Here is a 25,563-nt window from a genome sequence, read left to right on the forward strand (position 1 = left end):
TTCGACACTGTTCTTTCCCAAACAACCATTGAATAAATCATCGTCGGTTAATTTTTCAGGTGTAATATTCCTCCCGGAGTGATTTATGTTTGTACGACTTATTTTCCCTGGCTGCTGGCACCTGCGAAAAGCCATAAATGCTCGTGCACTAAATCTACTGTAATTTTCGTATTTTTTAAATTTCTTTATAAAAATGTAGGTCGTGGTTTGTAAAACTTTATGGAATTGAAAAATACAAAAAGAAAAAAATCAATTTTTCAAAAAATGTTTACAGTATTAATCTGTTAAATGGAATACAGTCAAAATCAAATTTGATTTTGGAATATTCTTTTCCAGTCATTAACGTTCGAATGAATGGGATACTCCTGTTAGTTGAAATTTTATTATTATTCGTTTTTACTATTACTCTTCACAGGATTATCTATTCGATAATTCTGTGAAGACCAATTGTGTCACAGGCTAAATTATGTAACTGCGATGTCATCACAGTTTTATTCAAATCGCTTTGTAATAACATAACGAGCAGACACTCCTGCCATTTTCTGCGCCTGCATTTATAACTCTCTAATAAAGGCTTTCCCTTTTTTGATAGCATCATCCTCATCAACAGCGAAACAACTGGTATTCGGACTAGGCCTGCCTTAATAAGGAACTCCAGACATCCAGGTTTTGTGCCGAAGTCCACCAATCCGTTATCTCTAAAAGCTGCCAATCCAGCTGAGGTAAAGTCTCATACATCTTCTTTCTAATAACATACATTTTCTTTATCTAAATCTTGTGGTTAACACCAATCAAAAATAATTATTTCAATTTTAAAATTTTAGGAGGAATTGTATGATTCCACCACATTCAACCAGTTTATTACTGTAACGATGTTCGCCGTTTCGACCTCTGTCTTTCACTAGTTCAAACATTCGGACCAGACGTCAATCAGCTGCTCGTACCGAACGTAGTCGGCATCCAGACTCTTGTGGTTGTTCTGTCGCAGGGAGTTCAGGCAATTGATTCTTAGTCGAGCGTTTAATTATAATAAATTAATTCTGCGATAATAAAATCCCGGGTTAGTGCAACATGGCGTTAGTTTCACGGATTTGCGCTCGCACGCTGCTTCAGGTGAGAATTCGTCGAGTTCCGACGGAAAAGTGTTTACATAAGAGTGTGAGGTTATGACTGGGATTTTCCTGGATCTTGTGAATATTTTCAGGCCTCCGCTAGCTCGACTGCTCGGTCGCTGCATACAACCCCGGCTCCCCAACAACAGGTAAGCGCTTTGTGGAAATGCTTTGCACACTTTTCTCACGTGATGTCTTCCAGCAAGCACCAATCGAAGGCGCCAAGCGGACGACCTGCACATTGATTCCTGGCGATGGTGTTGGCCCCGAAATTGTCTACTCCTTGCAGGAGGTTTTCAAGGTAGGAGTCTATTAACTCTGTTTAATTGGTTTCGTGAGATATGTTTAGCTGGGGCTTGGGTTATTCCTAGAACATCCAAATTGACCTTGGCGACTTTGGGAATTTTCTGATTCACTGAAATTGTGGAGCTCAGCACTTGCAGCGATAGAACACAGCGACCAACTTTGCCCGAGCATTTCTGTACTTTCCCCTTAGAAAAATTCTAATGAAAATTAATTAGTTAATATCGCGAAGTCGTGGGATTTCCACCAATTGAACTGTGACCAATGCTTGAAGAAATCTATGGTTCAGTCAGTTTCAATTAGGAATCCATCCAGAGAACAAATATGTTGGCATTATAGCAAAAGTGAATGGAAATGGCTTCAGTTGGCTAATGTATTTTATTGAAGAGTGTTTCCAATGTTAGAGCGGCTTTTCGGTGTTCGCATTTTGATTTTCAAGCTTATAAACAGTAAAAATATTATAAAAAGGGAACTACCCCTTTCTAGGGAGTGTCCAAAACAAAAGTCCTTAGGATAGTTTAGTTAGATTCAGTTAACTTAATTGAATTCAATATTCAAACGATTCGCTATATTTTGCGTTTATTACTAGCGAGCAGCGGTTTTCGTTTTTCCAGCTTTAAAAACCTTAAATAGGCTGTACCTTCCACCCTTGGAGACACTACGGTTTATGCTGTGTCATGTGCTCTATCAGGATTCCATATAGGTGTCATGTTGACAGCAAATTTTGAAAGAAGCTAAATTTTCTTAAATCTAGTCTTACGTGGGGTGTTTAACGATATTTCGGGATAGTCCAACTTACTCTTAGAGCAGTTCATCAGACCCGAGGAAAATGTGCATAAATCCAGATAGGATCTACGCTATTCTAGGAAAGGGAGGTTCAGAAAGTGGACATGAGGCGTTTATTAAAGAAGAGAGAATGGGTGAATTTACGTTGCACATTTTCAAGGACAAGGCAATGACAGTTACGGGAAGGTGACCAGATCGCGGAGCAGTACTCGAGGGTATTCCTCACACGCACGGTTGTTGTCAGCCAACAGAGCCTATTTCAGCTTACAAAAACTGTTCCGCTCCAAACGTCTCACCATAGGGTCAAACCTTTTACTGTACAAGACAATGATCTTGCCAGTGCGTTCGAGAGAAGAATGCTCCGAAGAATTTTTGGCCCCCTACATGAGGATGGACGATTCCGTAGCTTACACAATGACGAAATCTATGAGCGATATCATGACCCTCCGGTTGTGGATAAAATCGGGCTCAATAGGTTACGGTGGGCGGGTCACTTAATCCGTATGGATGAGGTTGATCCCACCAGGAAAGTCTATAAGGGCAATATCTATGGTAGAAAAAGAAGACGAGGCAGACCCCGCCTAAGATGGCGCGATGGCGTAGGCTAGGACCCCAGACAGCTTTTAGGGATATCGAATTGGCGGACCTCGACGCAAAACCGGGATGTCTGGAGTTCCTTATTAAGGCAGGCCTAGACCGGATACCGGTTGTTTCCCCGTTGATAATGATTCCTCATGAGGGAATTGAAGAGAGCTAAGGAGGGTTGAGTGGAGTCAAAATAAGGGGTGCAGCGAATCATAAAGGCTGACAATTATGCTGCTCGGTTGATGCCTAAGGCAATGGGTGTCTAAGCGTAGCTTATTGTCGAAAGCGATTCCGAGGCCTTGAGTGGAATTTAGGTATTATAAGGGATGCCCGTTTAGAGAGTCGGAGAAGGAAATGGGTGAGGATTTAAGCGAGTAGTGCATAGAGTGACACTTTCTGAATATTAGCACTAAACCAGAGTGTCTAGGTTATATTAAAGCGAAGGGGGCGGGGGTGACGGTCGTTGGTAAAAAATAGAAATAATAAAGAACCCAGAATAGATCCATGCGGGACGCCAGAGAAGAGGGAGAAGGAGCGGGATGTGCAGTCATCAAAAGAGACACGGCAGGAGCAGTTGGAAAGGTAACAGGCAAGCCATGGAACAATAGGTATGGGAACACTACGAGACGAGAGTTTCGATAGAAGTATTTTGTGATTTACAGTGTCGAAGGCTTTAGCAAAGTCAGTGTAAATAGTATGCGTGAATTTAGACATTTAGCGACAAATTTGGTAAAGTCAAGCAAATTGGGAGGCCTGGACCTACGCTTAGCAAAGTCGTGTTGCTCTTTCACTATGTGGTGGTCAAAGTGGACGTATGACCAGTGGCATATCTTTCCAAGATTTTGGAACAGGAAGAGAGAGGTGCCCGGATAGCTGAGTGGTTAGAGCACAAGGCTGTCGTATGGGAGGCCACGGTTCAAATCTCATTGTTGGCAGTGGGATTTATATCGTGATTTGACGTCGGATACCAGTCGATTCAGCTGTGCGCTAATAGCGTCCATACACTGTCAAACAAATTGCGCAACGGGGAGATACGCAACGTTGCTTTGTGCAATTGCATTTCCCATACATTCAGTGAAATTTTGTTCAAATATTAGTTACAAGTTGGAAACGGTATGAGTAACATGAAATTAAAATGGTATTGCATCTGTCTGTATTGTTATCGGGAGGGGTAGGAGGGTAAGTGGGTGGCCTCCTTTGTAGCCTCCCTTCCACATTGGGGCGATAATTACTCTAACAGTTTATTTATGATTCGAACCTAGCCCTTTTTCGAGGTGCTGTAACTTTAAGAGAAATGGAAAGGAGGACTATTTTTTTCCTTCTATATATCCTCTTTGCACTCTTACTGTCCGGGGATATGGTTGGCAAACTCAACTTTACAATGATAATATCAAAATACCCCCCATTAGACGGAGGGAATTTGAGAGAAAGGACATCCTTTATCACTGCAGAAATAGAGCTCAAAATTAAACCTTATCGTTTAAAGGGATGATGGCTGCCGCTGTCCTTTAACGAGGTTAGAAAAAGAAAACCTTTCTCCTCATTCCGTCCTCCTCGCGGGTTAACCTTGAAAATTCAACTTGGTCATGCTGATGTAAAAGCAACCCCATTTTGAATGGCAATAACTTTGTAATGGCGATGGGCGCATCGAGTTCCTTTTCCTCCTTTCCACCCCTCCGGAGATGAGGTTGAAATTCTACCTTTATGAAAATTATATTTCAGCGGTCGGCTGAAAAATATTGCCGAACGAAGCACAATATGCCCATATACAACACATCGCGTTGCGCAAACTTCTCCGTTGCGCAAAAGATTCCAAACATGTTTGAAATCCGTCAAACATTTGCGCAACGCGTCAAACGCGCCCATACATTAGCAAATTATTGCGGAACGGCCTGCGTTGCGCAATTTGTTTGATAGTGTATGGGCCCTATAACACACTTCAAGGCCCTGATCCAATATGGATTGTTGCGCCAACGATTATTATTAAGAGAGGGGCGAAATGGGACGGCAATTCTCGGCAATCGTACGAACGCCACTTTTGTGAATGCGGATGATGAGAGTCTCTTCCCACAAGTCAGGAAAATGATTCTCTTCGAGGCTTTTGTTGAATATAAGGGATGGGGAAGAGAGATGGACTGACCAGTTTTAATATAGGAGAGGTTTGGAAGAATATCGTAGCCAGGGACGACATTGGCATCAAGTTCGTCAAGAGGTACTCGACAAGGAGAGCGGTAAGGATGGGAATGGTAAGCGAAGCCGGGCAGGCTACATCCACTAGCGGGAGGGAGAGTGAACACAGCTTGCAGAAAAGTAGCGGCAGAGGAAATCACAAGATAGCTGGGGTAAGTTAGCTGAGGAGCCAGAGAATTTAATGAACGGAAGAGAGAGGTTGGCAAGACAGTGGGAGTTGCAAATGTGGGATCAGAAAGGTTTGAAGTTTTCGTGTTCCAGTGGGTCTTCACCACTGGTCAGATATTCGTTTCTGGACTTACGTATTAAGGATTTGAAATCAGGATAGACTTTAGAAGACAGGAATTTCTAAAACGCTGTGTGTTTTTGACAAGGTTTCTTGTGGACTTCAGTGGTAAACCAGACATGGTAAGAGCGTAAACTCTTAGGAGAGAAGGGAACATAATAAGACGATCAAGTAAAGTGGTATAGAAAATGAGTGCTTGGAAGGGGAACCCAGTTGATTGCCGACAGGGCTGAGTTCAGAACTTCGAAGTTCACCTTAAAGCAGTTAAACTTGGTAGACTTGCGGGCGGCAAGGGAGTGGAGTCGGGATATCTGAGCACCAGGATGCTTGGCGTCAGGGGCAACGTAAGAGGGTGCATGAGGGGATTGGGAAAGGCAAAGCACAGAAAGGTTAGAGAAGGCAAGATCAAGGGTGCGACTTTGGGATGTTCCTTGACAATGTCGAGGTGAAAGGTTCGCAACGTTGCTCCTGTCGTTTTTTCACGCTGCAGTAACCACCTTCCGCGAAGAAATCTCTAACTCTAAAATTGGTAAAGAAATCGTTAAACATGGAATTGAACGAGAAGAATAAATAAATCATTGCTGAACTAACAACAGGATTGAACGTACACTGTACTACCATAGAAAGACAAATACGATCACTGAGTTATGTTGTAAAATTTTATTTCTGCATTCCCCAGGAGTTATCCCTCAGGAACAAGAAGACCGCTGGAATAATAGCGTTTCAAACGTGGATAGACAAAATCGGAAGCTCTCTTATATATTTAGTAACTGGGGATCGCAAATGGGTTCTTTACAAAAATGTCAATGCCGCGGAATCGTTTACAAGAAGACAAAAACACCACCACTGATATCAAGAGCAGAATTTCACAATCGTAACATCTTAATGTGTATTTGATGGTATATTCGAAGGGCTATTCACTGGGTAATGTTACTATGCAACACAACCCAAACAACTGAAGTATACTGTGCCTAGCTAGAGCGTCTCAGGGCAGTATTGAAAGATCCCTGGTGAAAAGAGGTAACGTCATATTTCAAGAGAGAAACAATGGGCCTTGCAATGCTAAACTCACAGGAAAACTACGATTCTAGGATGGCAGCAGTTGGTTCAATCCTTGTACTGTCCTAGCCTTATCTCATCATATTTCTACTTACTTCACTCTTTGAACTATCAGTTGATCGGGAAGCAATTTTTCAACGAAGACGCTCTAAAAATCAAACTTAAGAATTCTTCTCATTCAAATCGTCTGACTTTTACCAGGAATTTGCTACTGTCTGATCACTGGTAGTATGCAATGTTCCACTGGGAACGTCTTCTGCGTCACAGGGGAAATATGCAGAGCATCATAGTATCTCTTTATTTTCCTGTTGACTTTTTATGGTTAATTTAGCCGATGTGGTGTCGCCATCACATAGGTCGTTAACCAAATTAGCCTGGAAGTCTTTCGAGACTACCATGCAGGAGCGGGGTCGATCACTTCCATTGGCATACAACAGGTCAGCATGTTAGAAGTTTAGCCCTCTGACTACCCCACCGACAACCCACGGTTGTTGTATGAGGAATATAAAGGTCTTGCAGCTATTGATCCGACGACTGATAAATGTAGTCGCTGCTTTACAATACTGCAAATTTATTTGGAAAATGTGGCACCTCATCTGCGTTTCAGATGAAGATGCCGAAGGCTGCACGTCCCCTTCAATGGTTTTAGGAGCCGACATTTGTAACGAGACGGTCACTAGCCCGTAGTAGAGCCGACAGCTCGATTTTTCACGAATCTTCTTAACATCGGGTTTGGGAACGCCGATAGTGAGAAAAATTTATTTCCGGCCTATCGGCTCTCTCCCCTGTTTTGCTGCTTAGAAGCATTCAGGTGGAAGTGTTGAGGTTATTCTGCACACCAAGTTGTTCCAGAACCCCAGCACCATTCTGCTCTTCTTCTGGAAGCCAGAGGAAGCACTTTTTTAATGGTGGTAGTTCAGAGACCCTTTTCAAGGTTAGTCGTGCACCCTCCCACACATCATTGGAGGAGGAGCAGTACTGCCTGAGCCACTCGTTAGTGTCTTCGTCGGCAAAGTTTAGCCTAACATTTTACAGTATTGCACCTACCGACTCAAAGCAAAGCTTAATGTCTTGCGATGATGCAGTCCTTACAGCTAGGAGCAGTTTCCTCCTAAGCCGTTCGCCTGCTTAGTATCGTAACCGGATGGATTAGAGTCGTCATACGGGACCCATTTATCCACTTCGATAGCCTTGGCTACAAATGAAGGCCTAGCCGTTGCCGGCCGTGCCCTCTTTGCTGCCTTTTGTCTCGAAGAGTGAGAATCGTCGGTTTCCCCTTAGCCACAGGTGCCCCGAACGATCCTTTCCCCTCAACTTTGATACAGCTCTTGGGTTGTGCTTTGTCCGGAAGCGGTTTGCCCGAAGGCTGTTTGCTGTCCGTGGACAGGTGCTTACCCATAGGCAAGACTTTAGCCTCACGCCGATTGAAGCCTGGGGTCAGGAGTGCCGACAGAAGGGGCCTGCTTCGAATCGTCCGTTAAGGACTGGGTTCCATACCTATGTAAAATTTTTCAGGAGGGACCTTTATTGAAAAGTAGGTTTATGTTTCATATCAGCAAAGCAAAAACGGTCAAATAATTGGAACATCTCCAATATTTCTTATGAAACAACTAGAGAAAGGAAAAAAATTATTAGTTACAATGTGGGACCTGTGGCAGGTCGCAGAATCACTTGAATACTGACACTGCTCTCAAATGCAAGGTATCAGACGCTCGGCGAAAATTCGTTTATAAGTTGGACCATTGACTCTTCGATCAATTAACGAAAGTCCTTTCACATTATAAAACGAAAAGCAGCCCCAGATCATCCTGCTCACCGGCTGGCGTACTGTGGTCTGGATACATTCAGTGTTGAATCGCTGACTTGATCTTCTCCATACGTGGTGGATCCCATACGATTCAAAAATATTAAATTGGGATTCATCGGAGAATATTACAATCTGCCCTGTTCAAGTGTCCAATTTTCGTCGTCCTTTGCCCTTAGGTAGAGTTCTTTCCGCGTTCTTCCATTTAAAAAATGCTTTTTTGCGGGACGTCGGCAATGAAATCCGCCTTCTCTCTGAGCGTCCGACGAACCGTTGATGCATCAATTTCTGTCCCAATGGCATCCTTGAGCTGTTTTTAATATCCAATGAACTTTTCAACCGATCCTGCAGGCAGAATCTCCGCATGAATCTGCCTTCGGCTGATGTAATTTTTCTCGTGCTTGCAGAACCCTCTTTTTGGGCAATAGACTCAGTGGCCCGGAATTTTTGTTAAAAGTTCGCTACAGAGGACTGATTCAAGCCCACAATGCCCGCTATTTGTCGTGTGCTACTTTTTTCATGGAATAAGGCAACTACTCTCCTTTGTGGATATTATTCATTTTACGTGTTTTTGCCATTTTTTTTTAATTAATGCACTTCAAAAACTTACCACTGCGAGAAACTACAATCTAACATGGCTAATACTTTCTTCATGTATGTATTTATACGACAAAAAAACTGCTTGTCCATTCAAATTAAAATAACGGACTTACGCAAGATTGAGTAGGGCGCACTTAACTAACCGGCTTCGATGAATGTCACACGGCGTGGCTGACTTCTTATGAAGTAAGCGGTTGGATCGATTCGTGTATCGCTTCAAAACATGCCCAGTTTCTTTTGACACATAATTTTACACTGCCTGAGAGATGGGAGAAGGTAGTAAATACCGATGGGAGGCTCTTTGGCTCATAAATAATCAGTTTTTTTACAGTAAAGCCTGAAAAGGCTGAAGAGAGCCAACTACCCATTGGTATTATATTTTCAGCAACTGTTGTAAACAGACTTCAACGTTCCACGTTCGGACCTAACATGACGGACACCATAGGAAATTAGCCAATAATATGGACATACAGTCATCATATTGCACCGACCATCCCCTATCATGAAATTTAATACTATTTCTTCCTTTGACAGGCAGCTGATGTTCCCGTCGATTTTGAAACCTATTTCCTTTCTGAAGTCAACCCAATTCTTAGCGCAAAACTTGAAGATGTGACCAGCTCCATTATGAAGAACAAAGTCTGCATCAAGGTATGTCATTCTTAACACCAAATCCATTCAGTATATAATCCAAAATTGGTCATTTTGCAGGGAATTCTCGCAACACCCGATTACAGTGTGGAGGGAGAGCTACAAACCTTGAATATGAAGCTTCGAAATGAGCTTGATTTGTACGCCAACGTTGTACACGTACGAAGCTTGCCAGGTGTGAAGACCAGACATAAGGTTTGTGCAAAATCATCACAGTCTGAAATATTTGCTAATTTCATATTCCAAACTTTGCTATCTTTAGAACATTGACTGCGTCATCATCCGTGAACAAACTGAAGGAGAATATTCTGCGTTGGAGCACGAATCGGTACCCGGAATCGTTGAATGCTTGAAAATCATCACGGCCAAGAAATCAATGAGGATCGCCAAGTTCGCGTTTGATTATGCTACAAAGAACAACCGCAAGAAGGTCACAGCCGTGCACAAGGCGAACATCATGAAGCTCGGCGATGGGCTCTTCTTGAAGTGTGTTGAGGAAATGTCCAAGCTCTACCCTCGTATTCATTTCGAAAAGATGATCGTAGACAATACAACTATGCAATTGGTCTCGAATCCTAACCAGGTGAATTTGTGAAATTCAGTTTGATCCCAGCAGATTACTAACAAATTATATTGTTTCAGTTCGACGTGATGGTTACACCGAATTTATATGGTAACATTATTGATAATATCGCCTCAGGTTTAGTCGGTGGTGCTGGTGTGGTAGCTGGCGCTTCCTATTCAGCTGAAACTGTTGTCTTCGAACCGGTGAGTCCCAACTTTTTCGTTGGCAGTATTAGTTTTGGAATAGTTTCTTCGTATTAAGAACCTTTTTTAACAAAAATATTGCAATTTATTAATCCTTAATTCCTTTCCAGGGTGCACGTCACACCTTCGCACAAGCTGTCGGCAAGAATGTTGCCAACCCAACCGCCATGTTGCTCTGCGGTGCCAAGCTGCTCCGGCATATAAATTTGCACTCGTACAGCGACGTAATCGTGAATGCCATTACTAAAGTTTTGGAACAGGGAAAAGTAAGAACCAAAGATTTAGGCGGTCAATCTACAACGCAGGACTTCACCAAGGCCGTTATCTATAATCTCCACTGAGTGATGAGACAATAAAAAGGATTGTCTGCCACATTGTTGACATTTAGCGAATCCAATACTTTTTATTTGATAGAAAGTGTTCTTTGTTTCGTTGTTATCGCTCTAATATTTTCTTTTTGATTTTAATATTTATGAAATATTCGTCGTAAGAATGCATAGGACACTGTTTTCAGTATTTGTCAATTTATTTTAATTTCTTCAGGTTAAATTAAAAATCTCATAATTGGAAACCTCAATTGGTTGTTTTATTTCTCTTTATTCTATGTAAAATCATAACCTTTCGTTTCGTATTAGACGGGCGAAAGTTTTTCAATCAAATCTTGTAAAAAATCAGATCAGTAGCGAAAACAAATCATGGCTCAAAAAAGTAATTATGTATTATTATCTTCGATAGCCTCTTCCAACTTTTCATGCGTTAAGAAAATTACTTCCGCTTAAAATTTGGTCGGTTTCGAACTGAAGGAGTTCTCGATTGCCGTCTTGCTCCATCCACCCTTTGGAGCAATGTCCGAGCTGTACGGCGGTTAATCAATTTTAATTCATCTATTTTTGCCATGAAGAATGCTTCTTCTGATAATGAATTTTTCCCTAATTTCTGCTATATTTTGAGGAGGTTGGGGTTGCACCGCGTGAAAGTGTAGATTGTCTACCAAAATCTTTGTAGAAGCGTTTTCGATCAAGCTTCGGTTCTGAAGCTGAAACTACGGAAAACAATGTCATTTTTCTACGGTTACCATAGAAAACCAACTTTGAACGGGGCGCCCATTGAATGAAAAGGGGTAAACCGCTATCAGCAATAGATGTTGAAATTGTTTCTTATACGCTTCTTGGAGCATCTTCTTTTGACAATTCGTTTCATAAGTGCTAACACAGCCACAGAAGAGGTGAACTTCGGCAGATATAACTTATAAACTGCTTCTACGACGAAATTATAATTTATGGAAAGTGCATTACTGTTACAGATAATTGGCTTGAATATAGATGGATGGATCGAGATGCTTACAGGAAAGACATCCTGAAGGCCAAAACCCAAAGTGGGTTGTAGAACCTCGACGCTAACGACGACCTCTGCTTCTAGAGCAACGTGCTAAAAGAAACTACTTCGAACCTGTTTGAGTATTCAAGCAGTAGAAGGCTGAAATGACTATTGAAAATTGGGCCATGGCTCGTGACGTACAACTCAACGTCCGAAGTAGCAAGAAAGAATTATTGCGGTGGTCAGGAAAATTGAAATAGTACAATTTTTCTTACAAAAAGGTTTCTAAAAATATTTTCTGTATGCATCCAAACGAAATCGACGTCCTTTGAAATGGTTTGATTTGGAAAGATTTCAACGAATCCATCGTTTCATTGGCTATATCTGCCGTCATGCCATTCTGATGTAACCAGGAGGCATGGGGTCGATATCTGCGAACTTGTGGCATAAATAATTCGTCAATGCGTTGCCTCACCCTGCAAGGGTAATTGCTTGGGATATATCAGGGCAGAGGCAAGCCATCAGACGCTGCCTCACCTCTGCCCTGGTAGCGGCGTGGCCAAAAGCGATTTTAGGTTCATGATAATTCGCAAGTGGTCAAAGAGTAGTATAGGTCCCAGGGCGAAACCTGGATTGGTACCCGCGATGGAGCATAAAACCTGGGAAACGCCTTCTGAACCAACACCAACAGCTCTACTACCAAACACTATCTCCATCTCCACGTAGTGACCGCTGGGAGCTCTTTCTTAACGAAAAGCAGCAAACGGAGAAGGATGAATGTACCAACTGATCTTCCTGGTTGGGGGTTGGGTAGGGTTGACAACTCTACACGGAAAACCAACGTTACGAAACTACAGAAGGAGCTTCGGGAAGGATGAACTTTAGAACGACGAACCCGGCAACGACAACGGAGTACCGATTTGCGCATTTTCTCATGCAACGTGCGCTCGCTGTACAGAGGAGGAGCCAAGCTGCCAGGGACCGGTTTCCTGGAGAAGAGCCGCTAAACCGTATATTATAACGGTCATCCAGTAAATCATGTGCTCGGAGTAGGTTTCTTAGTCAGCCAAAAAATGAAAAAATAACTTTGAAAACATAAGCGAACGGCTATGCATTTTGCCAGGCAAATTTAGAAATATAAGCCTCATTAACGTTCACGCCCATACAAAGGAGATTGTAGATATTGGTCTCTCAGTCTTGATGAATGTCAGAACATATTGGGGGGCAATATAGACTCGGATCGTTATCTCGCTGGCATGGTGCTCCGGGCCCGAATAACAACACCACCTGGAATCTCCTCTGACAATCAGGTGAGAGTTAACACTGAAGCTATCCACAGCTCAGCCTCCACAATACATATAAGGAGGAAGTGGATGTCACAATAACCGCAGTCAACAGAGATCCTGGAGAATGCATCGACGAATGATTTCATAACCACCTAAAGAACATTATCATTCGTACGGCGACAAATCTACTTATCCCCTGGTGGCAAAAAAATCGGAATGGCTGATTTGGCGGTGAGTGTAAGTTAGCAAAGGAACGAAAGAATGCCGCATACCGACAATGCTACATTCTCAAAGGATGTGGGTACGTGCGGAGGCTTATCACGAGCTCCTTCTAGCGGAAAAGCGACTTTACAGGTGGCAAAAGTCTGGGAGAACCAACAGATCTGTGAGCTAAAAAAGTACAGGGAGCAACCGCACCAGGCGCGGAAGTTTTGCCAACAAGTCATCAGAATGAAGTTTTATATACCTCGATGCTCAATCTGCCGAGACAAAGAAGGTAATCTGATTTCCGACAGAATGGGCATATTGGAGCGATGGGGTGAGTATTTTAATGAATTGCTCAGCAACCAGAACAACGGCAAGTTGAAGGTCCAGCCAACTGAAGACGATGGACAAATACTGCCACCACCAAGCATAGAGGAAACAGTCCGTGCAATCCATCGGATTGAAAATCATCAGTCGCCAGGAGCCAACGGAATTGCAGCCGAATTGGTTAAATATGGAGGCGACCAATTACGCCAAGAGCTTCATCATCTTATGCTCACGGTATGGGACAACGAAACAATGCGTGGCCCCTGGCAACGAGGCATTATATGTCCCATATATACATAAAAATCACGCAGTGCAGCAATTATAGAGATGTCATGTTGCTGAGTACTATCTGTAATACTTTCTCAACTATCTCGTACCAAAGAGGTTTCACTCCAGTCAACCATGCAAATCAGTAACAGATCAGATTTTCTCTCTGCAGCAAGTATTGGAAAAACTGCTGAAATATGGTCATCAGTTACACTATCTTTTCATCGACTTTAAGGCCGCATATGATAGCGTAGCCAAGGTAAAATTGTACACGGCCATGAGAGAATTCGGTATCGCGACGAAATTTATAAGACTTACCCTGACCACATAAAAGCAGCAGAATCACTCTCGAGACTTCTTTAACCTGGCCCTGGGCACGATACTATTTAATTCCACCCAACGATGACGATATCAACATCACGGGAAGAACGACCCGAAACGTATAAACTGCCTTCATCCAGATCGAGCAGGCGGCGCAAAATCCTGGGCTGCACACCAATCAAAGCAAGTCAAAACATATGGTGGCAACGTCAGCACCAAAAACCAACCAACCAGCAACATTAAATCGCACTGCTCAAACGAGAAGAATAAAGATAGGAGACTACAACTTTGAGACAGTTGATAATTTCTCCTATCTAGGATCGAAAATCACAACGGATAACAGCTATGACGATGAAATCTGCGGTTATTGGTAGCCTGCAGAGCCTTTTTAAAATGCCCTGTTTATGTGAACCGTTCATCCTACAAGATTTGGAGACCAGCATTCAGGAACAAATTGCCAACATAACTATTGCTGATTTGCCTGGAGTGAAAGATCTTTGGTATGGCCGTTCAAACCTACCGGGCCTCCGGCCAAGCGAGATAGCGGAGGATATCTCATGGATGGAATTCCATAACGTAATACCTCTATAATTGCTCCCCCTCATTCGTTCTTTTTATGCATAGGGTAGGTAATCCCTCGTTGCCAGCTGTCAGGCATTAATTCGCTGTCCCAAACCCTAAGCATACAAAAGAAGACGTGTTAGACCTTCCCTCAAATAGAGATTTGATGTAGACCAGGATGCCAAACAGCTTCTAGGTGTATGGAATTGATAGACCTTGACGCAAAACCGGAATACCAGGAATTCCTTACTAAGGCAGGCCTAGACCTGATACCGGTTGTTGCGCCATTGATAGTAATGGTTAACAAGGGAATACCTCATTTTTCGACGTACATACTCTCTTTACTCTATCGCCCTACGGTATTGGAATTGCTAAATAAAACTTTATCATGATGATATCGCGATTTTTAAGTAGGGGTAAGGAGGTGATCGTCACGCTTTTTTTAAAGGGAGCAAGAAGAAATGATATCCTGCTTTTTCTCTCCACATCTTCCTTATCACCTCCGAGTGCGGGGTTCAAAATTAAATTCTAACGTTATGCCATCAAAATAGTGCTAACCTTTTTAAGGTGGGAGGCGGGTGAAATTCTTTAGTGGGGTACTTTCTACATCCCACTTTATTATAACCCCCCTCCCCTCGCGGGTAGGATTAAAATTGAAACTTTACCATGATGACATCAAAGTAAAAGACCATTTTGAGGCACCATAACTTTTTAATGGTGTGGCCGCCGCGAATTTTCACTGGGATTCAATAGTGGTCAATTATTTGAACTAGATAGGTAGGTAGATATCAATGATCTTCCCAAAGAGCCTAATTAGTGTTGTGGTTCGCCGTTTTAATGCCACAAATTCCCAAGACCATGACTGCTGTGGAGGGAAGGGAGCAAAATCCATCCGGCTAAAACCTACAGAGCCAGCCCGTCGCGTTTGCGAAGGATAGCGGTTCCCTCACTTTGTAATCAGAGATCTCTTTGAGGTCTCCAATGAATTGTTTACCTAGTGTCCGCAGCTTGGCTCTAACTAGAGCTGAGAAATCGCAAGGGAAGTGCCTGAGGGGCTGTGTTTTCTGCATGCAATTACGGTAATGCCGATTGTAGGGCATGCGGAGTTTCGCATCACGAACCCCTATAAGCCAATGTCCCGAATGTTAAGTAGTGCGAGTAGATTCCGCCCTGGCCAGCCTTCAGCGGGACATTAACTACAACCACCGAGGCACTGTTACGAGCAGAGGTCTGCCTGATCAGTCCGCTGGCTCTTATTCCCTTATAACCGGCAACTCAAAGTAGGGTGACTTTGAGCAATCAACCTGGCTTTGCACTGCACCACCAGCCTAGAGGATATCGTTAATATGTGCAAAACTTTAATGGCCGCTTCATTCTCAGTAAGAATGAAGTATGGTCGACCAAGGTGATTACAGATGATGTCTATTTTGTTGCTTTCTCTGGAGCAGTGTAGGGAGCGTTATAGTCACTTTAAACTTCCAACTTTCGTTACCGGTTTGTGTCTACCCAATATTGTAGCGTCATACGCACACATTTTCTCCACGATACGAAAATAGCAGTGAATAGGTAAAAAGTTGGAGGAAAAGAGGCTATTCATATACTGGCTGTGGCAGATCACTTTCATAGAAAGGCTGTTGGGAGGACTTTAGGACTACATAACTATAGAAGAATTAAAGTATATAGTTCGAATACCTGCTTCATTAGCGTTTTGCCTTAGTCGGTAATTGGCATAGAAAATAGATGGACACTGGACCTACATTAAAGAAACCTCAGTTTCTAAGGCAACGTTCTAAAAGAAACTTTTTTGATCCTTTATACCTATATATACCCTCGTGCAACTCGTCCAATAAATACAAAAAATTTTTTAAAGCATTTTTTTTTCGTAAATTAAAGTAGACACGCGTCTGCTCCAAAAGAATTGAATGAACCTTGAATAGCATGCTCTTGGAAGTTAGACTTAAAACTACCAAAGTGGCTCATTAGGCTTGGAAGATTAGTATCCTTCCGTATGCGATCCCTTCTGCTTGACAAGGAAGCAGGTGAATTCAGTTTACCAGGTGATGCTCTGTGGGTTTACAGCACTTTTAGAACTGCATAAAATGAGTCAGTACTAGTAGTGGAGGACATGATCCTAGTGAAGAAATGAGTGCGCTGTATTATGCAAGGCGTATGGAGGGGTGTACAGGTCACGGGAGTACAAGAAGATCAGAGTCGTATGACCTCTGGCAAAGCAGATGGGACGATTCGGTGTACGCATAGGTTTGTTTCTAACACTATGCTCAAACGCTGGGAGATTTACTCGAGCCTTATATAGTTTCTCTCAAGGAATACGGTTGCTTGAAAGCGAAAAAGAGCAAAAGAAGCCGGAGTATCTAAAGGCGAACCCTGCCCCTAATTAGCATCTAAATGGTGGCCCCGCGGAGTTGTAGCGGAAGAGACCGGGGTAGCTTGTAGTAGGTGCGAATTCCACACGCGGAGTGGAAATGCTCTTCTAAAATTTTTAAATCTCCGTGTAGGAACAAAAAATCAGTGCGTCAACTAATCCCAGTAATTAATTTTTACATTATTGAAGAAATAATGGATACTTGGGCATGGGGATACATCAAAGGGTTTACAGGGAATTTATTAAAATATGTCAAAAATTCAAAAATAGTATTATAAAAATTGAAAGCTTTATCTAAATTGACGTGTCTGAGAAATTCTAAGCTGAATATTCGAATAAAAATTTTAAATATTTCCAGAATAATCCTTTTAAAAGAGTAAATCAAAATTTTCGTGTTGTAGTTAAATCGAATGTAATTTTTGTAATTGAAAAAAGGAGTGAAATCACATGTAGAGAATGACACAGAAAAAAGAGTGTAAAGAGGAAGAACCCCAACATAAATGCAACCAGCCCTCTAGGACTCTTTATGGGGACCTTTGTGGGAAATTTCAAAATTTATATTCAAAATGGAAAGGTTTCCAACCAAAACGTGTGCGAATTCATGAATTAGCCGTACCAAAATATCGTCGGATGAAATACCGGCCTTATGTTTACGCTACTCAACCAGATTGGCGAGATAAGGTTGAAATAATTAGAGATGATCAAAAATTGTCAACACGTGCTGAACAACTGGCATTTAGCCCAGTGAGGTACTTCCTTTTTGGTTTATACTGATTTTTAGTTTAATGCCAGTAATTGCCTTATGGTATTTTTAAGGAAAATGTGAATATATGCTTTTTATTTAGCCTTTGTCCCGTTCACAAGCGGTCGCGGATAGCAGAATTAATCGTTATAACGTTTAATTGTGAATTAGTCTTCAACTTTTGTAGGAATACTGTTTTAAAAACGTTTTCCGTTGAGGTTGGATATTGCCGTACTGATATACTAAAATAATTCTATAAATACTCGACATTTTGAAACGAAATTATTCAAGACTGGGTTTAAACTCAATTTTGGGAAAAAAATGTCTCTCTCTTATTTAGCCTGCATTATCCTTCTTTTTCTTAGGCTTCCCGTTGATACCGAATAGCTTGTCAGCGCGGACGACTTGGCTGGATGAGGTTTGTCAATTCTCTCTAGATGATGAGTTTAGTCGAAGTGGAAACAAAAGGTTCCGGGTCCAGGAACACAAGTCATTGTGGTTTCGATGGACTTAGAGTAGTTTCCTGTCGATTTGAATGCTCCTACCAATGAACATGACTATTTTATACAATGAAAGAAACCCATATCAATCGCAAAACGTCCGCATTTTGAATGTGCCTATAAAGTGTTATGCTACTGACGCAGCGCAACCTCCTTCATTACTCCTCCATTACCTTGAGTGGCATTTATGGTCTTTTATGGCTTAAATATGGGAATGGATTGTTTTTTCCAGGGCGCCTTACTTAAATATCCTAAATGGCAATATTTATTATCCACAGTAGGCGTAGGGTTGGAAGACGTTGGAAATTGATATACGCCTCAGTAAGTAATGCGCTGTTAATACTTAGTGTCTCCATTAGAGACTGGTGCGTGATGTATGTAATATCACAAAAGTGATATACCTTAAAGTGTAATATTGCATTACCATCACCGAGCGCGATACAACCATTACAATATCGCCGTATTACCTAACTCCACCGCATTATCTGACACCACCTTATTACCTAACATCACCGGTGATGGTGTTATTACAACTGGGATAGGTAATGCTTTGTAATGGGATATCACATTACAAAGCATCACCAAACAACACCGCTCTTCATAGTACTAGTGGGGGCGATGGCGACGGTGAGTATCGCACGTGAATCTATTGTAGTTATAATTGATTGTCCTTTTGGCCTCGGTTTGGCATTCGGCTAGCTTCGGACTGATTAGCTTTGGAGGAAGCAGATTTTTTGACTTTAATTAACTGATAACATTACGCTTGGTAATGAATGTCGACTGCTGATGTTGGAGTACATAATAGATTCGCAACCGAATTTGTCCTCTCAGCTGGCTTTTTTTGTGGGAACATAATTTCGATAATGTGCATGATTGGCAAACTTTTAATTATGCCAAGTAAGCGAAATAATGCTTGTTCACAGAAATCATGATCTTTGTAGTATGGGATATGAGAACTTTTGTTGTTTTTTCTTGCTTTATTGATTCTTCATTGATACCTATTTGTAAGTAATATTTGGTGATATCGGCTCCCGATGATGCTGATGACATATGTAAGGTCAGGGTAATTAAAGGTGATGTTTGCGGTATTATTTTACAATAAGTAATATTACTTTGTTATAAAACTTTTTTCAGAAAGTAATAGGATATTACCTAATAAGGCGATGTTTCACGCTCATATCATCTTGGAGGTTGAAATTTGCTACATGTAATAAAAGTCTCAGCGGAATGCCCCCGGATGGAAACTTTAGTGTTAACAATCTCAAACGGGCCTTCAAAATGCAACTTCTTTTGGGACGTCGTATATGGTACCAACACATTTATAATTGGCGCGCATACTAAACTTCATGAATTTTGCTTTGGTGTAGTAGTTCCAGCGAATCATTCCCATTTTTACTCTCTTGTTGGATTCGGCCTTCTAAAGATTACCCACTTTGGAAGCTTCATTTGATTTTGCGGCCACTCCTATGGTCTCGCTCAACCATCAGAATCAAATACGCTGACGACATTCACTTGGTCGCCCCACTCTTCCTATTTGCATTAATGGGCGGAACATGAGAGTGTATGCGGTTCACCCCTTGATGAGGTGCGACAACGACCCTAAAACACACTTCAACTCATTTCAAGACTTTCCGAGATGCCTGCACTCCCACTCCGCTGCTCTACGCCAAGTGCTCTTGAGGCCGGCCATACCTCGGTCATCTTGGACGAGTAGAATTTATGTAACCTATCCATTGCCACTTCCGCTATCTTATTATATCGCTCACGGGTAAATGGCTTGTGTGCCGACGAAGTTTTTCGCTCGAAATAGTGCCAGACCAACGTACTCCGAGATACTTCGCAGAGAAGAGTTCACAAATAGGGTCACTGTTACTCAAAAGCACTAAGATTCCACCAGTTAATGACTGCATTGTCTCATTGCAGTATTTTGGCCTACCACAAAAACTAGTGCTGATAAGAGAGAGAGGGGATGGAAAAGAGGGGATTCCCGGCGGCCTCGGAGTTCTCTCGGGGTCCAGAATAGAAATTTCAATGAACAAAAGGATAATAGGTGGGCCTACATTATTTTCATCCTCGTTCTTTCGCATAATTTTTATCCTGGGTCCGAATTTTCTCTCTACAAATTATGCTATGTAATTGATCCCACTATCCAAGAATGACCGACGAGTGTGCGGTCCTAGAACTACGTTGCAGAGAAGTGTGGAGGAGGAGTGCAAGTTTCTCTGGAAATCGTGAAGGTAGCTGGAACGTATTGCCAGAAACATACAGCAATGGCACGTGGGTGTGGTTAACGCGTTGTAACCCACACAGGGATTGTGTAATTACGAATCGGCGTGGGCGTGGGTAGGAAATCCATAAGTCAAAGAAGTCCACATGGCGTTGGCTTGGTTTAACGATATATGCGTGATTCCTGGTCTGGCTTTTAGAGCATATAGCATCGAGGTGTAATGAGGTGAAAAATATAAGCTATGGGATAGCCAATGAAGCTGCTTACGTTGCATACTACATCACCAACAGTCTTGCTTTTCAAAAAATCACATCAAAGATAATAAAATAAACATTCCGGTATAAACTTGGTGATTACGATTTAATGTTTAATTTATCCTAGATTAAAGATAAACGTGGTCGCATATTTCATCCCCTTTAATTTTTTTCAGGAGACTAATTGCAACTCGAGATGGCCTAAAGCATCGAATATCGCCTGTAATTTATGAACGCTTTAATAAATATATACATCGGGGAATGTATTCAATGTACGCTCGGCTAGGAAATGTTATGCCGCCTGTTATAATGTAAGTATATCCAGTTCAATAATATCCTTTTCCTTATGTAAAGTAGTACAAAAATAAGAGGATTTCTTTTGTTATGTAAAACTATGGGAAACTTCTGAACCAATTTTCAGTTTTAGTGCAAATTAAAGAAAAGAGGATTTACTTCATTTCCGCTTACCTTTTATTGCAGGAACCGAATGTTTCTTTTTTGAATTAAATTAAAGATTTTGAAAACTGAGGAAGAGAGCATCTAGCCCTCAAAATATGGATATACCATATGCAGAATAATTATCTTATTTCTAATCCTATGTTGCCTTTTAATTTAAACCAAAAAATATCTTTTATTTCCAAAGTCCGGCATGTGTGATTTACATCTACTGTTTATACATGGTTATCATCAGTGGGGTATAGCGCATAAACCACATCTATGCGTCATTGTTTGCTATTACATGAAATGCTGTTCAGCTCTCCCACGACTTCCAGAGACGCTTGCACTCTTCCTCTACTGTTCTGCGCCAAATGGCCTTGGCCGACCCACTCTTTGGTCATCATGAGAGAGTTGATTGCACTGCATGGTGTAGCAATGCAATTGTCACCCCTCCTTAATGTGTAACCAATCCACTGCCACTTCAGCCTTCCGATCACAATGCCAGGTCTGTCCGCCGACCGAGTTCTTCATTTAAGATAGTGTCAGGCCAGGGTGCTCCGATGATAGAACGAAGACAGGTATTGGCGAAAGCTTGAAGTTTTTGAGTAACAGTGTGTTTCACACTAGCGCAGAACAGTCTCAACTTGCTTTTGGTGTTGGGATAACTGCATTTCCAGAATTTAGACAGGGCAGCGAAAGCGGATGTTGCACTGTTAATGCGTTGGGCAACATCCAGTTCGCTGCCAACGTCGGCAGAAACTACACTTCCTAGAAAAGCAAATTGATCGATGCCTTCTGGCCATTAATACAAATAGGGAGAGTGCGATGACCCGTCAAAGAACCTTGGTTTTTTGTTTCAGTCCAAATCTACTTGCCTGTCTTTCTAAATCCAAAGTCATTGGGCCAAGGTCCATGACCATGTACAAATGTCATCATAGTAGTCGACGTGCTTGAAGAAATCGATGGAGAGCAGATGCAGCGAAGATCTAAATTCCACGCACTGTTCCAAAATGATCCGTGCAATGTTGTCCTATGCAGTAGGATTTGGAGCAATCAAGCTTTCGAGATGTTCTTTGACACGTTCCAAGATTATTTCAGCTACTATCTTTGCGACGGCCGGGAGCACGCAGATATCCATCCAATTGTCAAACTAAAAACGGGTCCCCCTTTTTGGAGTCTTGACAATCATCCCATCGGTTCGTTGATATATGTATTCTTCTAGGATATACTAAACAGTAAAGTACTTCCGTTCAGTTCATGTCATCTTAAAAAGTTTCCTTCTTACAAGTTTCCCTTAGATGGTAAACCTTGCAGATCGCATCTACCGGAAAACATTTGTTCACTTTTGAGTGTGAATTTCTCCTACCTCACAACGTTCTTTGGTCCACACACTTTTGGGGTTTTTGGGGAATAAAATCTTTATTAAAATTGATGCGTAGTTCGTGTTTGCCTCTCTGCTGGATGGTAAGGATGTTTAAAACCGAAAGGTGGCTCCTGCAATACAGTTATGTGAGACGCAAGGCAGGGTTGTTATTCATGGCTTGCTTCGAAGCTTCTTGTTTTTCACCACGTTTTTTCTTTTACGTATAAGAGTTTTTCTCTCATGCTAAGGCCCATATCGGAGCTGCATATAGCAAAATCGAGTTGACAACTTTCGAGATAACAAGCTAACGGCTTTGCCTCAGGCAACCTGTATTTAGAAACATTATCGTCAGCAACGGACGATTCCAGGTGCTTTTATTATTGATATCTCAAAATGTGGTTTGACGTTTAGCGTCTGGTTAATCATAACTCCTAGGCGCTGGTTGTTAGTATGGTCACCAATCCTGTTTTATCGAAGTTTCCTTTTTTCGTTTCATGATTAGAACCGCTTCAATATTATGCTCTGAGAGCGTAAGACCAGCTTATTAGGCGATGACGGCTTTACGGGGCTTTCCCAGGGCAGAGGCAAATCGTCGGACGCTGCCTCACCTCTGCCCTGGGAGCAGCGTGATCGAATCCGCTCGCAGATGGTAAATGCTCCTTTGTATAATTCACAGAACACAACATGACTACGAATCATATTGAGTGTAAATCCGCCCTATTGACCAGAACTTGGCCAGAGCTGAAAATATTTTTTTTTGTGAATTGTGGGGTCCTAAGTCCGCATCAACTTGATGCCGGACCGGACTAAATGGGGAGCAACTTACTCCCTCTCTTTTGGTTTTTATTTTCAGCTTCAGACACTTATCCAGTCTTTAGTGAATTTCTATTTATTTCCTGTCATAATAATTAATTCAATTCTCATTTCCATGATTGCGTTAGTAACCCAATTAAGCCATGGACAAAAGAGGACTGGGAGAAGCATAGTGCGAGCCTACAAAAATTGGCTACACCGAAAAAAGCTTTCGAGCCACCGCCAGTTGTATGTAAAATATTTAAAAACCAATTTTTTGAGGTTTGACAATGCTTTATTTAGGAGCGTAAGTCGAAACCTATGTCTCAGCTTGAGGGACGGCTTGATGCTCTAGCAACACCAAAGCGAAAATTAGATAAATATAAACCAAAACCAGATGTTAATCCTGCAGCCTTGAAGTATGAAGCTACGGAGAGAATTATGGAATTGAGTAAGCCTAAGCCTTCCAGGGAAATACCTCCTAAAAGGCCAAGGACATTCAGGGGGAAGAAATATGAGGGTAAGTTTTCAATTTTGACAAGTAATTAAGCGCAAGGGAAAGTTTATACCTACATGTAAAAGTTGCTGTCCTGGCATTCTATTGAGTAGATAGTATCTTTCTTTGTCTTAATTTTTAGCATCTGAGCGTACCAAAGAACTCGCTAAACACCGCGAAAAGAAGACTGCGGTGAGTGACACTAGAGAGAATCCCTTCCAAGTTTCCCCGAACGCCCTGAAGGCTAGAACAACGGAACGTGTGAAAACATTAGCAACGCCTAAAGAATATGCCAAACTTGAATTCAGGGATCCTGGCAAAGTGTCACCAAATGCATTGAAGGCAAAAATATCGAAACGAGTCATTGAGTTAGCACAGCCGAAACAGGTAGTAGGCGCGGTAGGGTGAATTTGTGCCAGTCGTCGTTAAATAAAGAATTTAGAAATGGAAGGAGTTAGAGCCATGTTTATTAAATGGTGCTTGTTGTTACGAATTGACAAGTGTTTAAAAATAGATATTTTCCAAAAAATAAAACTGTGTTTTCATAATTTTTCCCGAGAATGGTTGTTTTTCAAGAGGCCTCAGCTACCTTGCTACTGTTCATATTCATCTTTTCTGTTATAAGAATACCTTGAGTGCAGCATGGAACGCAGGTCCGTATATCCTCATTTGGGGGAGTTACTTTTGTTCTCTTTGTGGGTCCCACCCTCTGAAGGAAAAGAAGGCATGGAAAAAGTAATCAGCGATCTTCATGCAATAAATACTCGCCTCTGATAGGTTACGTAATCTTTGCACCCTTCGATTTGTTTTTCCAGAATTGCTGCAATCCACTGAGAATGTCAGCGTTCCCTTCACAAGTGACTAGTTCATTACTCTTTCGAAATGATCAGATTTCAGGTTTCTCAGCTTACCTGACCACTTCGAAACGCTATCATCAATCGCAATTGTGTCAATTACTGATTTTTAGTGTTAACTCGATAATAGAGCATCAGTGAACCAGAGTGCCTAAGTTCGAGTGCAGCCACAAACAGTCTGTTGGGGAATCTACAGAGGAAAAGAGCTAAAGGTCATGTGTGTAAAGCAAGTAAGAAGCCGTAAGCAAAGGAGAAAGGTCGTTCATATATCATAGTACACCAGAATAATGAGAAAAGGAATGGTATATGCGGTTGTCAAAAAAAAGCTATAAGAACGGTTACAGAGATAGAAGGCCATACATTTAATGGGTCACGAATATTAAGTAAAGTGAGTTTGGACGATGATCCTATAGACAACGTGCACTTTATGCGATTTAGACATTTGACCACGAAGTTAGTGAAGTCTGGTAGGTTAGCAGCAGTGGACTGACGTTTCATAAAGTCATGTTGCTCCTTAGCCATACGGTAGCTAAAGTCAGAGGCAAGAATATTGTATACAGGAGGAGATACTCGGACGAAAAAGCAGGATAAAAAATGAATCATCTGGTTTGAGGTCGAGTCAGGATCGCTCAATTGATTTTGGTACCAGACTGAACTGAACTGAAAAGTGCCGTCGACCGAACGCCATCTTTTTTGTCCTGTAAAAATTCAAGGTTTGTCTAGGCAGTTTTCCCTCCTAAGTCGTTGACATGCCTTTCAAAAGTTTTGGAACAGAGTTTTGCGAAATAGGTCGGTAATTATTGAGGAGATCATGAGCACTACTTTTGTGAAAAATTACATTTTTCGAGGCTTTTTTTAAAGGCAAAACTTACAAAGAGGGAGGCTAAAATATCACATACAAGAATGTGGTAAGGAGTGGCAGAGCAAAAGGTGGGGCAAGCTCTAACCAGTCGGGACAGAGAAAAAATATAAGGAAAGGAGGCGAGTTAACAGAGCAGCCTACGATAACGATGAAAACGGGAGAGGCCTGGGTGGGTATTACAGACTTGACGCTAGACATTTCCAGTGGCTTCAACGCTGCTGAGAT

The 25,563-nt window shown here is 41.8% G+C and overlaps 2 protein-coding genes across 2 annotated transcripts; both read left to right on the forward strand.

Annotated features, from left to right (window-relative positions):
• Window positions 1-921: 921 nt before the first annotated feature.
• On the forward strand, window positions 922-10,721 carry LOC119657923 (isocitrate dehydrogenase [NAD] subunit beta, mitochondrial). Its single transcript, XM_038065111.1, has 8 exons — window positions 922-1,113; window positions 1,205-1,261; window positions 1,315-1,413; window positions 9,260-9,376; window positions 9,437-9,571; window positions 9,639-9,959; window positions 10,019-10,144; window positions 10,255-10,721. Exons 1-8 carry the CDS (start codon window positions 1,072-1,074, stop codon window positions 10,483-10,485), a joined length of 1,128 nt encoding a protein of 375 aa, XP_037921039.1. The 5' UTR covers window positions 922-1,071; the 3' UTR covers window positions 10,486-10,721.
• A 6,342-nt stretch (window positions 10,722-17,063) lies between these two features.
• Window positions 17,064-24,156, forward strand: LOC119657479 (testicular haploid expressed gene protein-like). The gene is made up of 5 exons (XM_038064399.1): window positions 17,064-17,559; window positions 20,710-20,844; window positions 23,276-23,375; window positions 23,430-23,646; window positions 23,765-24,156. The coding sequence occupies exons 1-5, from the start codon at window positions 17,267-17,269 to the stop codon at window positions 24,028-24,030; spliced, it is 1,011 nt and encodes a 336-aa protein (XP_037920327.1). The 5' UTR covers window positions 17,064-17,266; the 3' UTR covers window positions 24,031-24,156.
• The last annotated feature ends 1,407 nt before the right edge of the window (window positions 24,157-25,563 follow it).

Source organism: Hermetia illucens, chromosome 5 (assembly GCF_905115235.1).
Source record: "Hermetia illucens chromosome 5, iHerIll2.2.curated.20191125, whole genome shotgun sequence".
Classification (NCBI taxonomy): Eukaryota; Metazoa; Arthropoda; class Insecta; order Diptera; family Stratiomyidae; genus Hermetia; species Hermetia illucens.